This window comes from Leucoraja erinacea, chromosome 29, assembly GCF_028641065.1.
Source record: "Leucoraja erinacea ecotype New England chromosome 29, Leri_hhj_1, whole genome shotgun sequence".
In the NCBI taxonomy this organism is placed as follows: domain Eukaryota; kingdom Metazoa; phylum Chordata; class Chondrichthyes; order Rajiformes; family Rajidae; genus Leucoraja; species Leucoraja erinaceus.
In genome coordinates, this window is record NC_073405.1 from 1,342,060 (window position 1) to 1,361,916 (window position 19,857).

At 44.5% G+C, this 19,857-nt stretch overlaps 1 protein-coding gene across 4 annotated transcripts in view; it reads left to right on the plus strand.

The window, feature by feature from the left end:
• The first annotated feature begins 1,616 nt into the window (after positions 1 to 1,616).
• The window catches only part of LOC129710958 (zinc finger RNA-binding protein-like), a 59,200-nt gene continuing 40,959 nt past the window's right edge, over positions 1,617 to 19,857 (plus strand). For 2 of the 4 annotated variants that reach the window (XM_055658278.1, XM_055658280.1), the window contains exons 1-2: positions 1,617 to 1,759; positions 7,667 to 7,745. In XM_055658278.1, the coding sequence (XP_055514253.1) occupies positions 1,723 to 1,759; positions 7,667 to 7,745 (116 nt within the window). In that variant the 5' untranslated portion in view covers positions 1,617 to 1,722. The remainder of the gene's footprint in view (positions 1,760 to 7,666; positions 7,746 to 19,857) is intronic. The other 2 variants (XM_055658277.1, XM_055658279.1) reach the window with 1 other exon arrangement.

A 19,857-nucleotide genomic window follows, 5' to 3' on the forward strand; every position in this document is an offset into this window, starting at 1 on the left:
GTGTGTGTGGTGGTGTGTGTGTGTGGTGTGAATGATTGTGGTGTGTGCATGGTCTATGTGTACGAGTGGTGTGTGTGTCTGTATGTCAGTGTGTGTGTGTCTGTGTGTGTGTGTCTGTCTGTGAGTGTGTATGTGTGTGTATGTGGTGTGTGTGTGTGTATGGTGTGGTGTGGGGTGTGTGTGTGTGGGTGTGGTGTGGTGGTGTGTGTTGTGGTGTATGTGGGGTGTGTGTGGGTGTGGGGTTGGTCTATTGGTGTGGTGTGATGGGTGTGTGTTGTCTGGGTGTGTGTGGGGGGGTGGTGTGTGTGTGTGGGTGGTGGGTGTTGGTGTGGTGTGGTGTGTGTGGGTTGGTCTATTGGGGTTGTGTGTGTGGGGGGTGGGGTTGGTGTGTGTGGGGGTGGGTGTTGGTGGTGTGTGTGGTGGGGGTGGTGGGTTGGGGTTGGTGGGGTGTGTGGGTTGGTGTGTGGTGTGTGTGTTGTGTGGTGTTGTGGTGGGTGTTGGGTGTGGGTGTGTATGGGTGGTGTGTGTGTCTGTGTGGTGGGGTTGGTGTTGTGGTGTGTGTGTGTGTGGGTGGGGTTGTGTGGGTGTGTGTGTTGGTGTGTGTTGTGTGTGTTGAGTGTGTGTGTGTGGGGTGGTTGTGTGTGTGTGGTGTGTGTGTGTGTGTGTGTTTGTGTGGTGTGTGAGTGTGGTGTGGGGGTGGGTGTGTGTGTGTGGTGGGGGGTGGGGTGGTCTTTGGTGTGGGGGTGGTGGTGTGTGTGTGGGGTTGGGTTGGGGGTGTGTGTGGTTGTGTGGTGTGGTGTGTGTGTGTGGGGTTGGTCTATATGGGGGTGTTGGGTGTGTCTATGGGGTGGGTGTGTGGGGTGTGGTTGTGTGTGTGTGTGGTGTGTTGTGTGTTTGTGTGTGGTGGATGTGTGGGGTTGGTCTATTGGGGTTGTGGGTGGTGTGGTGTGGTGTGGTGTGGGTGTGGGTGGTGTGGTGTGGGTGTGTTGGTGTGTGTGGTGTGTGGGGTTGTTGTGTGGGGTGGGGGTGGTGTGGTGTGTGTGGGTGTGGGGTTGTGTGATGGGGTGGGTTGTGTGTGTGTGGGTTGGTGTGTGGGGGTGGGGGTTTTTGTGTTATGTGTGTGTGTGTGTTGTGTGTGTTGGTGGGGTGGGGTGGGGTTGGTTGGGGTTGGTGTGGGTGGGGTGTTGGTGTGGGTGTGTGTCTATTGGGGGTTGGGGTGGATGGGGGGTTGTGGGTGTTGGTGGGGTTGTGTATTGGTTGTGTGGTGTGTGGGGTGTGTTGGTGTGTGGGTTGGTGTGGGTGGGGGTCTATTGTCTATGTGGTTGGTTGGGGTCTATTGGGGTTGGTGTGTTGGGTGGGGGTGGGGTTGGTATGGGGTTGTGTGTGTGTGGGGTGTGTGGGTTGGTGTGGGGTGGGGTCTATGTGGGTTGTGTGTGTGGGGGTGGGGTTGGTGTATGGGGTTGGGTGTGTGTGTTGGGGGTGGGGGTGGGGTGGTCTATGGGGGGGGGTTGGTGTATGGGGTTGGTTGGTCTATGGGGGGGTTGGTCTACTGTGATTGGTCTATTGGGACCAATGCTCACTGCAGGGCACTGGTTGGTTGAGCAGGCGAGGCCCCGCCCCCTGAGCGCGCGCGCATGCGCGGCGTTGCCGGTGACGTCACCACGCAGGGCGGCGGGCGCGGGGTGAGAGGTCGCGGGCAGACAGACAGACGCAGGGACGCCCATGATTCCCATATGTCCGATAGTCTCGTTCGCTTACGGTGAGTTACCGGGGCCTCGGGGCCGCCCGCCCGGGCCGCTGCCTCCTGTCCTCCCGTCAGTGGGGAGCGGGGCGCGGGGCGCGGGGCGGGCGCTGCTGGGCGGTGAGCGCTGGCGGAGGCCGGGCCGGGTGGGCCTGGGGTTGGGCCTGGAGCTGGGGTTGGGCCTGGGGTTTGGGTGGCGCCTGGGCCGGGTGAGGAGCGGGGCTGGGCCGCAGCCTTGTGTCGGTACCGCCGCCTCAGCGCCGTCGCTTCCCCCTCCTTCCGCTCCCTCCCGCCGGAAGTGTCCGTGATCGACGGTCCCCCACCCACCGGAAACACGGACCACGGGGGGGTGGGGGGCGACACTTCCGGTTCCGGGCTTCACTGGTCCTCCAAAATATTCCAAATGGAATTTAAACTGGAGGTGGTGAAGGGAGGGCTTAAGCCAGAAAGGGTTATTGGGAAGCAAAATGCTGGAGAAACACATTGGGTCAGGCAGCATCTGTGGAGAAACTCATTGGACCAGGCAGCATCTGTGGGGAAACTCAGTGGGTCAGGCAGTATCTGTGGGGAAACTCATTGGGTCAGGCAGCATCTGTGGAGAAACTCATTGGGTCAGGCAGCATCTGTGGAGAAACTCATAGGGACCAGGCAGCATCTGTGGAGAAACTCATTGGGTCAGGCAGCATCTGTGGAGAAACTCAGTGGGCCAGGCAGCATCTGTGGAGAAACTCATTGGGTCTGGCAGCATCTGTGGAGAAACACATTGGGTCAGGCAGCATCTGTGGAGAAACTCAGTGGGTCAGGCAGCATCTCTGCTTGCTCCGCAGGCACTTCCCACCTCCTCCCCAGGTACTTTCCCCCCTGCAACCGAAGATGCAACACTGTCCCTTCACCCCCCCCCCCCCCCCCCCCCCACCACCCTACCCCCCCCCCCCCCCCCCCCCCCCCCTTCCCCCCCCCCCCCCCCCCCCCCCCCCCTCGACTCCATCTAAGGACCCCAACGGTCTTTTCAGGTGAGGCACCTCGTCTGCTGTATCCACAGTTCCAGGTGTAGAGTCATCTTTATTGGCAAAATCAAGCGCAGGCCCTGAACACCTCCACTCAGTCCGCCTAAACCTACCTGATCACCTGGTTGCTAAACACTTTAACTCCCCCTCCCATTCCCAAATGGACCTGTCTGTCCTGGGCCTCTACTGTCAGAGTGAGGTTTAATGCAAATTGGAGGAACAGAACCTCATGCTTTGATTGGGCAGCTTACAACCCAGTGGTATGAATTTTGATTTCCATAACTTCACGAAATCCGTGCTTACCTTCTCTCTCCGTTCCTCCCCCATCCTAATTCTCTGACTAGTTTCACTGTCCGATTAATTTTACTGATTGTATGTCTCCTTGTCACCTTTGTCTCCGCTAACAATGAACCATTCCATATTTCCATCTGTCATTTTCATACCTTACCCCTCCACATCTCTAGACTCGCTCACCCCTGACTCTCAGTTTGAAGAAGTGTCTCGACCCGAAACATCACCCATTCGTTTTCTCCAGAGGTACTCTCTGGCCCGCTTAGGTACTCCAGCATTTTGTGTCTATCTCTGGAGGACAAGGATAGGTACAAAGTGCTGGAGTAACTGTGGGACAGGCAGCATCTCAGGAGAACATGGATAGGTAACATGTTGAAGAAGAGACCTGAAATGTCGCCTATCCTTTTTCTCCAGAGATGCTATCTGATCTTCTGAGTTACTCCTGCATCTATGGTAAATTGTGGAACTAGCTAAATGACTAGGGTGGAGGAACAGGACAAGGGAGGGGAGGGGATGTAGGTTGAAAAGACTAAACTGCATGGGAAACTGGTACACATGCATTTAAAAATAAATTCTGCACCAAAACAATGCAGAAAGAAAGATGCCCGTTTACAAAAAAAAAGGACACAAAGTGCTGGAGCAACTCATCGGGTCAAACACAAGTTTAGTTTATTTTCACGTGTACCGAGGTACAGTGAAAAACTTTTTGTTGTGTGCTATTTGGTTAGTAGAAAGTCTATGCATGAATATAATCAAGCTGTTCGCAGTGTACAGATACAGTGTAAAGGGAATACTATTTAGGGCAAGATAAAGTCTGATTAAAGGTAGTCCGAGGGACTCCAATGAGGTAGATGGTAGCTCAGGACCACTCTCTAGTTGGTGAAAGGACGGTTCAGTTGCCTGATAACAGCTGGGAAGAAACTGTCCCTGAATCTGGAGGTGTGCGTTTTCATACTTCTATACCTCTTGCCTGATGGGAGAGGGGAGAAGAGGGAGTGACTAGGGTGAGACTCGTCCTTGTTTATGCTTAGTTTAGTTTATTGTCACGTGTACTGAGGTACAGTGAAACGCTTTTGTTGTGTGCTAACCAGTCAACAGAAAGACAATACATGATTACAATTGGGCCATTCACAGCAGCTAGTGGCCTTGCTGAGGCAGCATGAAATGCAGATGGAGTCAATAGAAGGGAGGTTGGTTTGTGTGGTGGGGATGGTCTAGACCGAGTCCTCTGGAGCACAGAGATAGGATATTACTGAGCTCTGAGACTCCAGCACTTTGTCTTTGGGTTTCCACATTTCAGTGCCTGTGGAGGAAGAGGATAGGTGATGATTTGGAATGGGACCCTCCCTCAGACTCCCAAACGGTGCAGATGAGCACAGTGTTGCTCCAGATTTAATTGACAAGGTTTGCAGTGATGTTGAGCGGTGTTTTAAATCTCAGCAAACTTCCCAGAGACTCAAGCAACTGCAGATGCTGTAATCTCGAACAAAATGTTCTGGAGGGACTCAGTGGGTCAGACAATATTTGTAGATTGAACGCACTCACTTCGGTTGGGTCGGGACCCTTCGGTTAATCTGAGGAAGGGTCCCGAATTGAGGTTTGTCCTTTTCATTCGGCCATTGGGGAGGTTGTACAGGAGCCCAAACAACCTTCAGGCTCCTGGCTTCACCAGGTTCAAAAATAGCTTCTTCCCAACAACAATCAGACTCATGAACACTGTACAACACTAAACTCAACTATGAACTTCTATAGGATATCTTTGATTGCACAAAGAGTTTATCTGAAGAAGGGTCTCGACCCGAAACGTCAGCTATCCCTTTTCTCCAAAGATGCTGCTCGACCCGCTGAGTTACCCCAGAACTTTGTGTCTATCTTTTTACGCACCGGTATAATGGCTATTAATTGATTGGATTTTTATTATTATCTATGTGTATAGTAGTGTATTACGTTTACAGGCCTGCATGTAAGTATGTCATTGTTCCATTATCGGTACATGTCAGAATTTAAGTGTTGACTTAGCAAAGATGGACACCAAATGCTGGAGCAATTCAGTTATGTCGGGCATTTCTGGAGAAAATAGGATGGGTGATGTTTTGGGTTGGGACTCTTCAGATACACGAATCATGCCTTGATTTTCAGACCGGGATCTCAACCCAAAATGTCACCCACCCATTTTCTCTTGACCCGCTGAGTTACTCCAGCACTCGGTATTTATTTGTTTTTTTTTGTGGTGGAACGTTTCTCTGTCGGAGGAAGTGTCCCAACCAAAGAGGTCACCGGTGCATGTCCTCCAGAGGTGGTGCCTGGCCTGTGGGGTTACTGGGGTTGTGTGTGGATTGTCATTGTTCATTGAAGAAAGACACAAAATGCTGGAGTAACTCAGCGTGACAGGCAGCGTCTGGAGAGAAGGGAGGGGTGATGTTTTGGGTTGAGACCCTTCTTCAGACTGAGAGTCAGAGGGGAGGAAGTCTAGATATATGGAATGGTATGGTGTGAAAACCACAGATCAAAGCAGACGATGATAAGGAAATGTAGAATGTAACCCTTCATTCAAGTAACCTTTGCATCTCTCCGTCCCTCCCCCACCCTCGCCGTTGTACTAGTTTCAATGTCGTCCTGGCGAGTTTCATTGTATAACTCGTTTTCACCGAGCCCACAACCGACAATGGACTTTCCTTGTCCACTGTTACTTTTTGCATACAAGTTCATAAGTGATAGCAGATTAGGCCATTTGGCCCATCAAGCTAAATGGCAGCTTAATTCTGGTTTATGCCAAGGCCCGAACTAATACCCCAGTCACGTATAAATCCCAAAACAGCAGCCTAGTCATTTATATCACGTTGAGTAAATATGGTATAAAATGCAGCTATTAGTAAGACACCTTGAGAATATAGATTATTATAAAAGCCCATCTATTTTCCTAATGTCATAGAAACATAGATGAGAAAAATATTTTTCACACAGAGACCGAGATGAGAAAAACATTTTTCACACAGAGACCAAGATGAGAAAAAAAAATTCACACAGAGAGTGGTGAATCTGTGGAATTCTCTGCCACAGAAGGTAGTTGAGGCCAGTTCATTGGCTATATTTAAGAGGGAGTTAGATGTGGCCCTTGTGGCTAAAGGGATCAGGGGGTATGGAGAGAAGGCAGGTACAGGATACTGAGTTGGATGATCAGCCATGATCATATTGAATGGCGGTGCAGGCTAGAAGGGCCGAATGACCTACTCCTGCACCTATTTTCTATGTTTCTCTAAGGAATAGGTATATAATTAGACCATTTAGCCCATCAAGTCTACACCGCAATTCGATCATGGCTGATCTATCTTTCCCTCTCAACCCCCATAACCTGCTGGCACCTGTACTATCTTTCATTCATTTATTCTATATCTCTCTACATCACCATCTATATCTCTCATTTCCCTTTCCCCTGACTCTGTCTGAAGAAGGGGTTTGATCCGAAAAGTCAACGAGTCACCAGTCGAATTCTTTGCCATAGAAGGGATGTGGAGGCCATGTCAATGGATATTTTTAAGGGTGAAAATAGATGGATAGATTCTTGAGGTTATGGGGAGATGGCAGGAGGGATAGATCAGCCACGATTAAATGGCGGAGCAGATTTGATGGGCCGAATGACCTAATTAGAAACATAGTAAAATAGGTGCAGGATTCGGCCCTTCGAGCCAGCACCCCAGTTCAATGTGATCATAGAAACATAGAAATTAGGTGCAGGAGTAGGCCATTCGGCCCTTCCAGCCTGCACCGCCATTCAATATGATCATGGCTGATCATCCAACTCAGTATCCCGTACCTGCCTTCTCTCCATACCCTCTGATCCCCTTAGCCACAAGGGCCACATCTAACTCCCTCTTAAATATAGCCAATGAACTGTGGCCTCAACTACCCTCTGTGGCAGAGAGTTCCAGAGATTTACCACTCTCTGTGTGAAAAATGTTTCCCTCATCTCGGTTTTAAAGGATTTCCCCCTTTTCCTTAAGCTGTGACCCCCTTGTCCTGGACTTCCCCAACATCGGGAACAATCATGGTTGAACATCCAAAATTCAAGAGAGTTTATTGTCATGTGTCGCAGATGCTTTGCTTCAGCACAACAGAATATAGAAGGCATAAATACAGAACAGATCAGTGTGTCCATATGCCATTGTGTAAATACATATACACACACATCAATAAATGAAACAGATAAAGTGTGAAATCAGTACCCCCTTCCTGCTTTTCCCCAAATCCCCTGAGCTAAGATTCTGCTCCTGTCACTTATGACCTTAACCAGGTTGTCCAAGATGCTGTCTGTCTGTCTGTCTGTCTGTCTGTCTGTCTGTCTGTCTGTCTGTCTGTCTGTCTGTCTGTCTGTCTGTCTGTCTCTGTCTGTCTGTCTGTCTGTCTGTCTCTGTCTGTCTCTCTGTCTGTCTCTGTCTGTCTGTCTCTCTGTCTCTCTGTCTGTCTCTGTCTCTCTGTCTGTCTGTCTGTCTCTCTGTCTGTCTCTGTCTGTCTGTCTGCCCGACCCACTGAGTTACCCCAGCACTGTGTGTGTTTGTGTCTTGTCTCCACATTGTACGTTGTCCGCCGGCTCGGTGCTAATAAAGTTTCCTCTCCCCCACGTGACCAGTGCCCGGCCGGTTGGGCGAAGACGCCAAGATGGCGGCGAGTAACTACTACGGCTTCGCGCATGGCGGCGCCCAGTACAGGTACGGGCAGCGGGGCGGGCGGGGCGGGCGGGGCAAGAGTGAGCCCCCCTCCCTCCTCATCCCCTCTCCCCCCCCCCTTCCTCATCCCCCTCCCTCAGCCCCCTCATCCCCTTCCTCCCCCCTCATTCCCTCCATCCTCATCCCTCCCTCCCTCCTCCTCATCCCCTCCCTCCCCCCCCCCCCCCCCCCCCCCTTCCTCATCCCCCTCCCCCTCCCTACCACCTCATCCCCTACCTCCCCCCTCATTCCCTTCATCCTCATCCCCTCCCTCCCTCCTCTCATTCCCTCTCCCTCCTCCCTCCTCATTCCCTCCCTACCCCCTCATTCCCTCCCTCTTCACCGGATCCTTCAATACGCGGCGACCACCGGTGCCTCCCCCTCCCCATCCTGGGGGGGACTCTGTGACTCTGTGACTGTGTGTGTGTGTAAAATGGAGGAGGCGATGGCCCTGGGATCCGCTCCCCCCGCCAGGTGTGCAGAAACATATTCCCCATCCCCTGCTCCACGCTGGGGCAGAAGCAGCCCCCGGCCCCCGGCCCCCGGACTGCATCTGCACCCTCCCTCCCTCCCTGCTGGGCAGCTCTAAGGCCGGGTGGGGATGAACCAGGGAGGGAAGGGGGTCTGGCCAGGCCTTTATCCCCGCTACAGACTCGTTCCCCGTTTACCGTAGACATTGCTGCCCCGAGAATGCACCGTTACTGCTTCAAGGGAGGGGCATAACGTTTGTTTTTTTTCCTCTCTCTCTCTTGAATGATACCCGTTTCTCTAGTACACTGGGCATTACTTATAGTGTTTTGTTGTTTACCCAAGGATCGATGCATTTCGTTGTCTCTGTACTGTACACTGACAATGACAATTAAAATTGAATGTGAATCTGAATCGACAATTTAAAATGTCTCACCAAAGGTGTTCATGGTACTATGCGATTTTGAGTTAAAAGATGCTGAGTTGTTAAAGGTGCTCAGGTTGCACCTTAACTTTGAAAATATAACTTAATCTCGAGATACAAAGGTCCATATCAGAATGTCCTCTGTTAGAGTGGGTTACAGTTTGCCTTTGATTATTACGAAGGGCAATGGGAGATTTTAAAAATGCTTAAGGAAACTTGTTTGAATGAAAAGCTGTTTAGCAACGTGACTTGTAATTCTCAGTTTCTTTGTCCCCCATTTCTCTTGTACGAATATAGATCTTGTTATTGATTTGTGATATTGTGACTGATTCAATTGTGAGCTTTGTTACAACACATAATATTCAGAGAATGTAATTATTAGTTGAAGAGAGCAGTGTTTTTGAGTAGGAATTCCACAGCCTACTTTTATTATCCCAAAACATTCTGTTACCTGTGGCTATGTTGTAAGTGAACAGTGTTACATTAAAGTTTAATTGAAGGTTTTCACTATCTGATGGTGGTTTATTTTAATGAAATTCGGACACAAAAGATTGCCAATCTTTTCCACTAATCTGCATATCTCAGCTGTTTTTACCATGTCCAATCTGAATTGGGCTCCTATATCTGACATCTCTTGTCTTAAACTTAACTTTGCAGATCAGAATTATATAGGATTGTCCCCCCACCACCATTTTATTGTTAAATTGTGTCAACATAGTTGTTGTTCTCCCCCAAGAGATGTTGTTGTTCTCCCCCCCCCTCTCTCTCTCTCCCCCCCCCCCCTCTCTCTCTCTCTCCATCCCTCCCCCACCCAAGTCGCACCAGGTTCCCGTTCTCACCTAGCAAACTGCTAACTATGGCCTGTTTCCTTTATCACTGTTACTTTTTTTGCATATCTTTCATTCATTTGTTCTATATCTCTCTACATCACTGTCTATATCTCTTGTTTCCCTTTCCTCTGACTAGTCTGAAGAAGGGTCTCGACCCAAAATGTCACCCATTCCTTCTCACCAGATATGCTGCCTGTCCCGCTGAGTTACTGAGTTACATTTGATGTTATTTAGGTGCACGGTTATCCTAATGAGATACAAGAAGTCATAGTGATGTGAGAAATTTACTACTTTCACAATTGTTGTAGGTATGTTTTTAATTTAAATTGAGAATTATGGATACATTGCGATAGTCATCAAGTTTTCAAGGTTTTCCATAAGAGCTTCTGCATTAATGCAACAGAGCTATACGGCACAGAATCAAGCCTTTAATCCCAATTTATCCGTAAATTGGTGCAATTATCATGTGTAAATCATTCCTATATAATTGATATTTTTATAAATATGCAGTCAGATTAATTTTATTAGCCACCACTCACCTTGTTTTTAGTTCTATTCAGTCATGATAAATTTAAGATTAATTTGTAAAGTTTCCTGCTTTTGATATGTTAGTTATATTTGACACCTGGAATGGTATGTTGTTCCATGAGTGTGAATGTGAAATGAAATGTGACAACTCCCCTAATGTTTCATGAGAAATACACCTTTGCAGTATCCACTTTGGCATGCCAGAGTTTGTGAAAAAACACCAATATTTCACGTACATTTTCAAGGTTACTTAGTTCAGTGTTCATTCCAGCTATCAACTGATCCAAAAAAGCTGCTCTTCATTGATACAAATGGGCAGAATATTGAACATTTGACAAGTGTGTTGTGACCCCCCAGCCAAATGTTGATAGTTCTGAGGTAGACACAAAATGCTGGAGTAACTCAGTGGGACGGGCAGCATCTCTAGAGAGAAGGAATGGGTAACGTTTCAGGTCGAGACCCTTATTCAGATAGTTCTGAACTGTAAATAGAGACGGATATGTGTTTTGCTTTTCAGAGTTTTACCATAATCAATTTTTGTGATTGACGTCACTCGACAATTCATTTTTTCTCCCAGATTAAAAAAAAATCCAGCTCATTTTAGCTCGTATGAAAACTCTATTCTTTCAATTTTGCCAATTTCTTTGTAAATCTTCCTAGCTTTACTCCATAGCGTCAATACCTTTAATGAAATCTGGAGACCAGAAATATACATTCAGTTTTCTGTGTGGATAAACCACAATTCTCCACAAATTCACAATTAACACACCTTTCAAATTTAATGACATGCCCATTCGTACCTAGGCTGCTGGCTTAACAGCGAGGTAAATTGCAGTCAATACAGAAAGGTAGATTGCAGTCAAACAGAAATTTCTGCGATTTTTATGATCGTGAGGCAATTAATATTTATGTAAAATTCTTCATGATTCTCATGTGGATTCTTTAATGGGGAGAATTAAGAAATTATGTTAAAATGGCGCACAGTGTAAATAATTACAGGTAGCTAAATCTGCACCATTGAACCCTAATATCTTATTTCCGTTATAATTTATATCTTCCTAATTACAAAATAAATCATGTAAATAGCACCTTCTATGACTGTGGGACATCCCAAAGTGATTAACGGCCAATGAGTAGGAAATGTTGTTAGCGAATTGTAGATGGAAAGTTCCAAAAATAGCAATGTGGCAATGACTGACGATGGGCTTCAGTGATCTTTGCTTAGGGATAATTAATTGCCATGGGGAATCCAGCTTTTATTATCACATGTTCCATTGCATCTGCCTGAGCATCTTTTGTTCCGCAAAATGCAAAAATCAGTCCCTCTGAAGGTTCAGCAATCTCTTATATTGAACTGCATTTTTTTCATTTGTGGAATTGAATCCATAGCCAACTAGTGTTAGAATAGCACCAAGTGATCCATGACTGGTACCTCTTTATAAGAGTTGGTGAGTAGCCGTACCCAATCTTTAACAGTGGTTTTCATGAAACCTTTTTTAACAAGACTTGTTGCTCAAGCATTTCTGTGATCCTATTCAGTATATTGCTATGTTACAATTAATTAACCAAGTATACGGATCTCAGGCAATGTAGCGACTGGTCTTTATCCAGTTTAATATTAATTTTCTCTGAGAACTTTTATATCTACCTGGGTGGTAAAAATATTCAATCTTAATGGACACAACATACTAACACAACATACCTTTTTAAGCCATACTTCATGCCAGCTGAGAATGTGTGTGGGGGAGGGGGGGCTGGAAAAGAATAGATTCCAATTGTATAGTACACTAGTTCAGGCAGTGTCATGTCATTCTAAGGGAATCTTGACTGCAAAAGCCACAAATACCCTAAATTTAAAATTGTGATTTGGGGAATAGATTTTGAGGATTCTCCCAATCTTCAAAAATTGTATTGCCTTAAAAGCTTATAAATCCACTTGAGAAAGCATTAAGATTCAATTTTAGTATTTTCCCAAGTATTTTCCCAATGAGAAGGAAGATAAAATTTTACACAAACTATAATTTTAAATACGTATATTTTTCCTTGTGATCTAGGATGTCCTTTTGAATTATGCAAAATATCCCCTCCCTAACCTGTCCCGTTCAATCGCACTGTAAAACTAGTTTCTATAATTATGAATGACCTCTGATTGTCTGAACAATAAATTCAATACTAATCCCTATGGAATGAAAAGGACTGCTCATCTTAAATCAAGGATTGGTTTAATTTTTCACTTTTAGGAGTACAATTTTAATTTGATTATATGACGTTACAAATTATGCTTGGTGGACTCTATTCTTGCCTGATTTAATTAACCAATTATAAATCCCCAAAGTTTCCAACTGGGTAACAGATCATGACTGATAATACAAATGTCTGGATGTAATTGTAGAGCATAGTCTGCCTTTAGTTCAAAGATTTCTTGGCAGACAAAAATCGTCATTAGTTTCAGACGTAATTGTAAACCTGTTACGTCCACCCTTTTTTATTGGGAACATAACTTAGAGGAAATTTATCATTCCCACATGTCATCATTTATTTTGCACGACATCTCACAATTAGTTTAGTGTGTAGGAAGGAACTGCAGATGCTGGTTTAAACCGAAGATAGACAAAAAATGCTGGAGTAACTCAGCGGGACAGGCAGCATCTGTGGAGAGAAGGAATGGGTGACGTTTCGGGTCAAGATCCTTCTTCAGACTTGGAGTCTAAACAATTAGTTTAGTTTAGTTCATGGTCACGTGTACAGAGATACAGTGAGATTGTTAACCCAGGCTTCTGAGAAAAGATTGTTAAATTGAGTGGTTTTTGCTTTCTTTGGATGAAAAGAGGTTCAGTTGAAGCAAGACATTCCGAATGCGTGTTCAAATATTATAATAGAATACAGTTTTTTTCATTTAATAGGTAATGTAGTTTGAATCCTGCTACCTGAATTGGCGGTAAAAGCAGAATCTGTCAGTACATACAAAAGGTATCTACTAGTCCAAGGACTGATGTGTTGAATTATTGTTTTGAGAGGCAAAGCTAACGAAAGGCCTAATGGTCATCCATGCCATTGATGCTACTATTCCACAATTTGTGTTTTAGTGCATTGCCTTTGATAAAAATATTCTGCTAATTATTTTCCAATTTTATTTCACCAGCCCATTTAGTTTCAACCGTTTACACATTTTTTCCTCGTGTCACATTTGCATTACTGATCAAAATGGAATTTAATGAGAAACCGTTATGTTAAGGCATAGTAACAAGGAACTGCAGTTTACCAGGGAAAGACAAAGTGCTGGAGTAACTCAGTGGGTCAGGCTGCATTCCTGGAGAACATGGATAGGTGAAGTTTCGGATCGAGAACCTTCTTCAGACTGAAGAAGACCCTTGATCAAAACATCACCTATCCACCTTCTCCAGGGATGCTGCCTGACATGCTGAGCTACTTCAGCATTTTGTCCAACCTTTAAGTTTACAATATTGGTACTATTGTGAATGACAAGGGAAGCACAATAACATTTGTTCAGAGATTTTGGTTTCTGCTGTACCCATTGAAATATTTTGTGCATAATAGAAACTGAATGGGGGTTAGTGAAAGTTATATTTTAGTATTGCAGTATAACATTGCACATCCATTCACCGTTGGCAAGTCAACCTGGGTTTCTGCTTCTATTTACAGTTGTGCGAGAGAGAGAGAGAGAGAGACCGTCAAATGCAGGAATTGTTTAGGCTTAAATTCAAATCATCAAGCATCATGAAAGAGTGGCGTGTGCAAAATGTGAATCAATTGTGTAGAGTTGGCATTGTTTCATTTTGACCATGTGTGGGTTATGAGTTCATAAAATAACATGCGGAAAATGGGATTTTGTGTTAATACTGGATTTGGAATTGAAGATTGCATTGAATATGAGTTAGAACATATCTAATGACGGACTTTTGGATGTGGCAGCTGACAAGATGTAATGTGATGGGAGAGGAGATAAAATCAGAAAATCAAAGCTGAGAAATGAAAGGACAACGAATCTGCAACTGGTTGCTTGCATGTCTGAGCTCAAAGATGCTTGTTGTATTCTTGTTTTGAGGAAAATGTTGGAATCTCGCCCGTGATATTGGAATACATACAAGAAACAAGCAAGCTAAGATTGTCTGTACCTTAATCAGGAGTCGGCCTTCACAATGAATCAAAGTTTAATTGCCATGTGTACAATGAATAGAACCATGAGATTCGTACTTGTTGCAGCTTTACAGGCACATTAACGCAGCAACACAACAAATAAGCAGACAATAATTCATAATAAATTATCTGTAATACGAGGTAACTGGACCATAATAATGCAAACTGAAATACCTAGTGAAACCTAAACAAAGTCATTATAGTAGGGTTGTGGTTAGGCTTGTGTTGTGCGGTTCAAGTGGTTGCTTGGAAGAAGCTGTCTTCAAACTGGCGGTCATGGTTCTACTGTAACTCGTCCCCTTTGGGGGCAGTGATATGTGAACATGGCCAGGATGTTGTGGGTCTTTGATATATATTTGCTGCCTTTTTGAGGCCACCATCTAGATCCCATCAGTAGTGGGGAGTTCAATACGTGTAATGGATCGGGTCATGTTCTCCAGTGTCTGCAGCCTCTTGTTCTTGGGTATTTGAGTTACTTAACCAGTCCATGATGCACCAGCCGGTATGCTTTTTACCGTAGATGGTTTATAGACTATTTGGTGACATACTGAATCTCTTCAATCTTCAAAAGAAGTAGAGGTGTTGATGGGCTTCTGTTGTGAATGTAACAGAGTGATAAGCCCGGAACTAATCTTCCGAGATGTGCACACCCAAGAACGTGACTTCACCGGCATTCTTTTGTAAAGACAGATTCATGGATCCTCGGCTTTCCCTTCCTGAAGTCAACAATAGGCTCCTTGGATTTGCTAATGTTGAGGGCAAGATATGTTCTGGCACTATTCAGATTATTAATCTCCATCTGTACTTTTATAATGAATGTCCTTTCAAAGGACCAGTCTGAAGAAGGGTCTCGACCCGAAACGTCACCTATCCATGTTCTCCAGAGGTGCTACCCGCTGAGTTACTCCAGCATTTTGCGTCTATCCTTTCAAAGGTGCTAGGGTTGAAGGTATTGAAGATGCTATTTGTGAAGCTATATAGAAAATAATAGTTCATAGAGTTTGTAGTGTATTTGTATGATAAAGAAGAACAGGAACCGAGTAAGGATAAATGGATCATGTTCAGATTGCCAGGCTGTTCTGAATCATTATTAGTTTTGAGGATTAGGCTAATTTGTAAATTAAATGCAGGTAGATTAAACAGTAAGGAAGAGAACGCTATGTTGAGCTTTATTGAATGGTGACAAGTGCTCTTTGTTAGTGTGCTATGATGAGACCGTATGTATGATGCTGTTATCGTTAAGAATATATTGGAGTGTGAACAAACAGCCTAGACTAATAATTTGGAGACCCATTGAGAGTTTAATCAGTTCTCCATCTTGGATGTGGTTTAGGAATAAGAATACTTTATTGTCACATGTGACTAGGCACAGTGAGATTATTTGCTTGCATAAACAATGTATACACATAGCAGCCACGTACGGCATTGACAAAGTTACAAAGCATGCCAGCTCCCCCTTTTGTGTCCCACCCCCACCCCACCACGGCGGTTCTGACCTCCAATGTGACACAGCTTGCACAGTGACTCAATCTGGCAAAGGCACATAACTAGTGTGGATACATAGGCTAAATAAGGTGTGAGCAGGTCAAAGGCTGGGTGGCCAATGGCACATGCCTTATCTTCCATCACCCCAAGTGGTTTGATGCTTATTTGTTGAAAGGCAGGACTGCGATGGAATGTTCTTTGTTGTTTTTGGCTCGGTGCTATTCTAACAATAATCGGGAAGCTCAATATCTCCCAGAACAATGCAGCCCTATTGATGGTAGATTATCCACAATCCTAAAATATATTCTCTGACCCACTGGTAAATATTGGCTGTGCTTCGGCCAATATTTCAGGTCAAGTTCAAGAATATATTAAAAGCAACTCCCACATCTGTGAGCTCAGCTTTCAAATGGGCAACGCATATGGGAATATCATCACTTGCATGTTCTCCTTCAATTTGTGCTCCCTCATGACTAATGAAGGAACAAGTCCTGGAACTCCCTGCCTATGGATGTAAATTCTGGTAAACTCTTGCCCTCGTCCTATGAATAAAAAAACGTGATTTTCGTGCTTCAGGATGCACTTCACTAAACGCATTGCAGTAAAGGTTCACTAGATTTATTCATATGAACATGAAGAGCAACAGTAGGTGACGTAGCCCCTTGAACGTACCATTCATTCAATTAGATGATTGATCTGATTGCTGGCCTCAACTCCACTCTCACCGCTTGATGACCATAACCATTGATTCCGTTGTAACAGCACAATTTTTTCTCATACTTGAATATTAAAGACTAAGCATTCATTGCTGTGTGGGTGATTCATAAGACCGAGGAGTAACTTCACGTCATTTCTGGCATTAATTAATATCTGCTTATTCAAAAACTGTCCCTTAGTTCTAGATTTTATCAGAAGGAAAACATCAGCGGGGGCTAATGGGATCAGGGGGTATGGAGAGAAGGCAGGTACGGGATACTGAGTTGGATGATCAGCCATGATCATATTGAATGGCGGTGCAGGCTCGAAGGGCCGAATGGCCTACTCCTGCACCTAGTTTCTATGTAACCTTCTCTTTCACTCCTTTTAAATAAGAAAACTAAAACCATATACTATATTCGAGCTGCTGTTTCACAAATACATTGTATGAATGCAACAAAAGTTGTGCACCATATCTTGTTTCTCAATGCCTGACATTCCAGGTACCGTCCAAATTCCTTGCTACTCCCACCATCAAAATGCACTAACGTCACTTATTCATTGAATCGTATTTACCCGTAGCAACTTGAATCTACCATCACACAGCCATTTACACAGATCCAATGTTCTTTTTATTCTCCTCACATTCCTATTAACTCCCACGAGATTCTGCCATGCTCCTAGATGAGGCAATTTAAATGGTAGATGTCTATTTAACCCACCCACCTGCATGTCCTAGTTGAAGGAAAGTTTAGCATCTGGAGGAGACCCACCTAGTCACTGTGCAAGCTGAGTAGCATTGGAGGTCAGAACTGAACATGATCATTGGAGCAATGAAGCAGCAGCTATGCCACCTGCCTAGCTAGTCACTTGTATTTGGAAGCTTCTGTGGATACCCATGTTGGCCAGTAATGCCAAATCAACCTCTTTACAAGTTGTAAGCAGTTCATTCTGAATGTTACAGGCATTCGATCTCAAACATATAAACTAATAAAAATTATAATTGGATTTTAAATGTTTTTTAAATAAAACAAGTACTTTCAAACTAATAGGGCAACAGTTTGAACAAACAGTTTCTCAATATAAGTCCTGAGATATCTCCTGAAGTTTGCACCTTTTTGCTGATTCTGTTAGGAGGCGATACCTTATTAAATGGAAGATGTTGGCCAATATGGTTTTCCTGTTCTTCCTAACATAGCATGTAATCTTGCATTTCACTGTAATGCTCCATCTCCCATCTTTGGCCCATTTTCTCAACCCGTCTGTATTCCTTTATGATTTTTTTTGCGCTCTCACAAGTTGCTTTTGTCCTTGTATTCCATCAGTTTTGTAAAAGTTTAGCAGGAGGTGCCAGGAGCCTAAGATCTGGAATTTGGAGCATATTTTCGGAATACATGGTTAATATTTGGGACTGAAATTAGGTAATGGCCCATTTTGGTTACACAAGGACCACCTGGGTTCAGATCCTCAAAACAGCTTTGGTCCAAACATGGACTAAAGAGCTGAAATGTAAAAGTAATCTGAGTGATCACACTTGTTTTAAGAGAGTTTTGAATCAGGTGTGGCATCAAGTAGTCTTGGTAAAAGTATACTCACCGGGGAAAGCTCCTCAATGTTTGGAATCCAGCCCCACGTAATGAAGGGCTGTTGTTATTAGAGATCAGTCATCTCAATTCCTAATCATCGCTTCACAAGTATCTTAAGGCAATATCCTATGCCGAGCCTTCTTCATTAATGATCTAACGTAGAGGAATGCATGTGCAATAATGCTCCAGAGGTTCATTGTCATCCAGAGCAAAGTAGTTTGCTTGATTGGTAACCCATTCACAAACGTAAATATCCATTCCCTCAGATCTTTAGGCAGGTGTGTTAGAACATGCATCACATTTGTGTTTCCTCAGTGCCACAATGTCCTGATGGAAATGTATTAGTCCTTTTTTATTGCTGGGTATAGGGAGGTTTCACAGCAGTCGGGTCACGACCCATGACCCGTACTGTTGCTACGCTACGCCAAGTGGAGTACACGCGATGAACTGCAGGTAGGCACTGACCATTGTTTCCAGCGTAGCGGGCCCGTTAAAACCCGCCGAAATTGTCAATTTTTGCGCTATAAATAATTATGGAAATCGGGATAAGCGTGTGAGACATTTAGCCTACTTCAGAATTCCAAAAGTGAGGAGAAATGACGGTAGATAGAAGCGAGAGCTGAAGGGACAACAACAGCCAGAGTGCTTGGCGAACATTGGCCGTTTGCTCACTGCATTTCATCAACTAAGGCATTATTTGTGTTTTTTCTTGATTCCTTTGGCATCTAAAAAGTCTCAGAAGTGATAAATCTGGCTGTAAATTTTAAAATCGCCCATGGTTCTCAAGTGGGTTTTTACATACAAAATGAAAACGCCTCTGAAGCAAAATTTACAGCCAGATTTATCACTTCTGAGACTTTTTAGATACCAAAGGAATAAAGAAAACCCACAAATGATGCCTTACTGTTGATGAAATGCAGTGAGCAAACGCCATAATTCCCAATATTTTCAATTCCGATATCAGCACGGCCAATGTTCGCCAAGCACTTTAGCTGCTGTTGTCCCTTCAGCTCTCCCTTCTCTTTACCTTCATTTCGCTTCATGTTTAGAATTCTGAAGTTGGGTACATGTCTCTCGCACTTACCCCGACTCCCACAATTTTTTACAGCGCAAAAATCAACATTTTGGCGTTTTTAACAGGTAGGAAAGTACGCGTTTCTTGCATTAATAACATATACCAGAAGTGACGGATGTCCTCCAGATGGATTGAGCGGCTCCGTGCGTCAAGCCCTATGACCCAGTGACCTTACGTGCAACCTCCCTATTAATTGTGGAACTCTTATCATGCCACTGGAAGCATCCTCACCACAATGATTGCAACAGTTCAAAATACTAAGCATCTTGGCTTTGCCAGGGATTGTCAATTCCCAAAAAAGGAATTAAAATAATCAAGTCAGTTAAAGCTTTGGTATTTATGCTTCAAACCTGTATTTTCCACACTGCTTGCCAATCGAAGGTTTCAGTGAGCTAGAACTGCTAGTGAAATGTACTTTGGCACTTGTTAGCTTTGTATAGAAAAGGGATGGAGTTCCTGTTGGGCCACAGTGCCAGCTGGAGACGTCGGCCACGTATACCTCCATTGAACGTTGTCAAGAAAGTCTAAAGTCTAATCTTCATTTTTCCAACTTGTCTTCAAGAGCAGCTGTTGGTGTGTAAAAGTGAAGTCGTGCTGAAGCCAATTTTTATCATTTCTCTACCAGTATTAAGAATAAAGAGTCTTAACAAATAAACGTTCACTTTCTGTGAATCTTGTAGTGCATTTGCATCCCTACAAAATGCTGAAGAGGAGGGGAGGAACCTCATTGGAAATTTGATGCCTCTTTGAAAGTTGCTAGCATAAATGGATGGCCTTGCTGTCTGCCGTACTCCATGAATAGGCATATGAACTGCAACCAAAGCCCATTCACAACTGGTCTCAAGTTGATTCTTCTTCATCACCA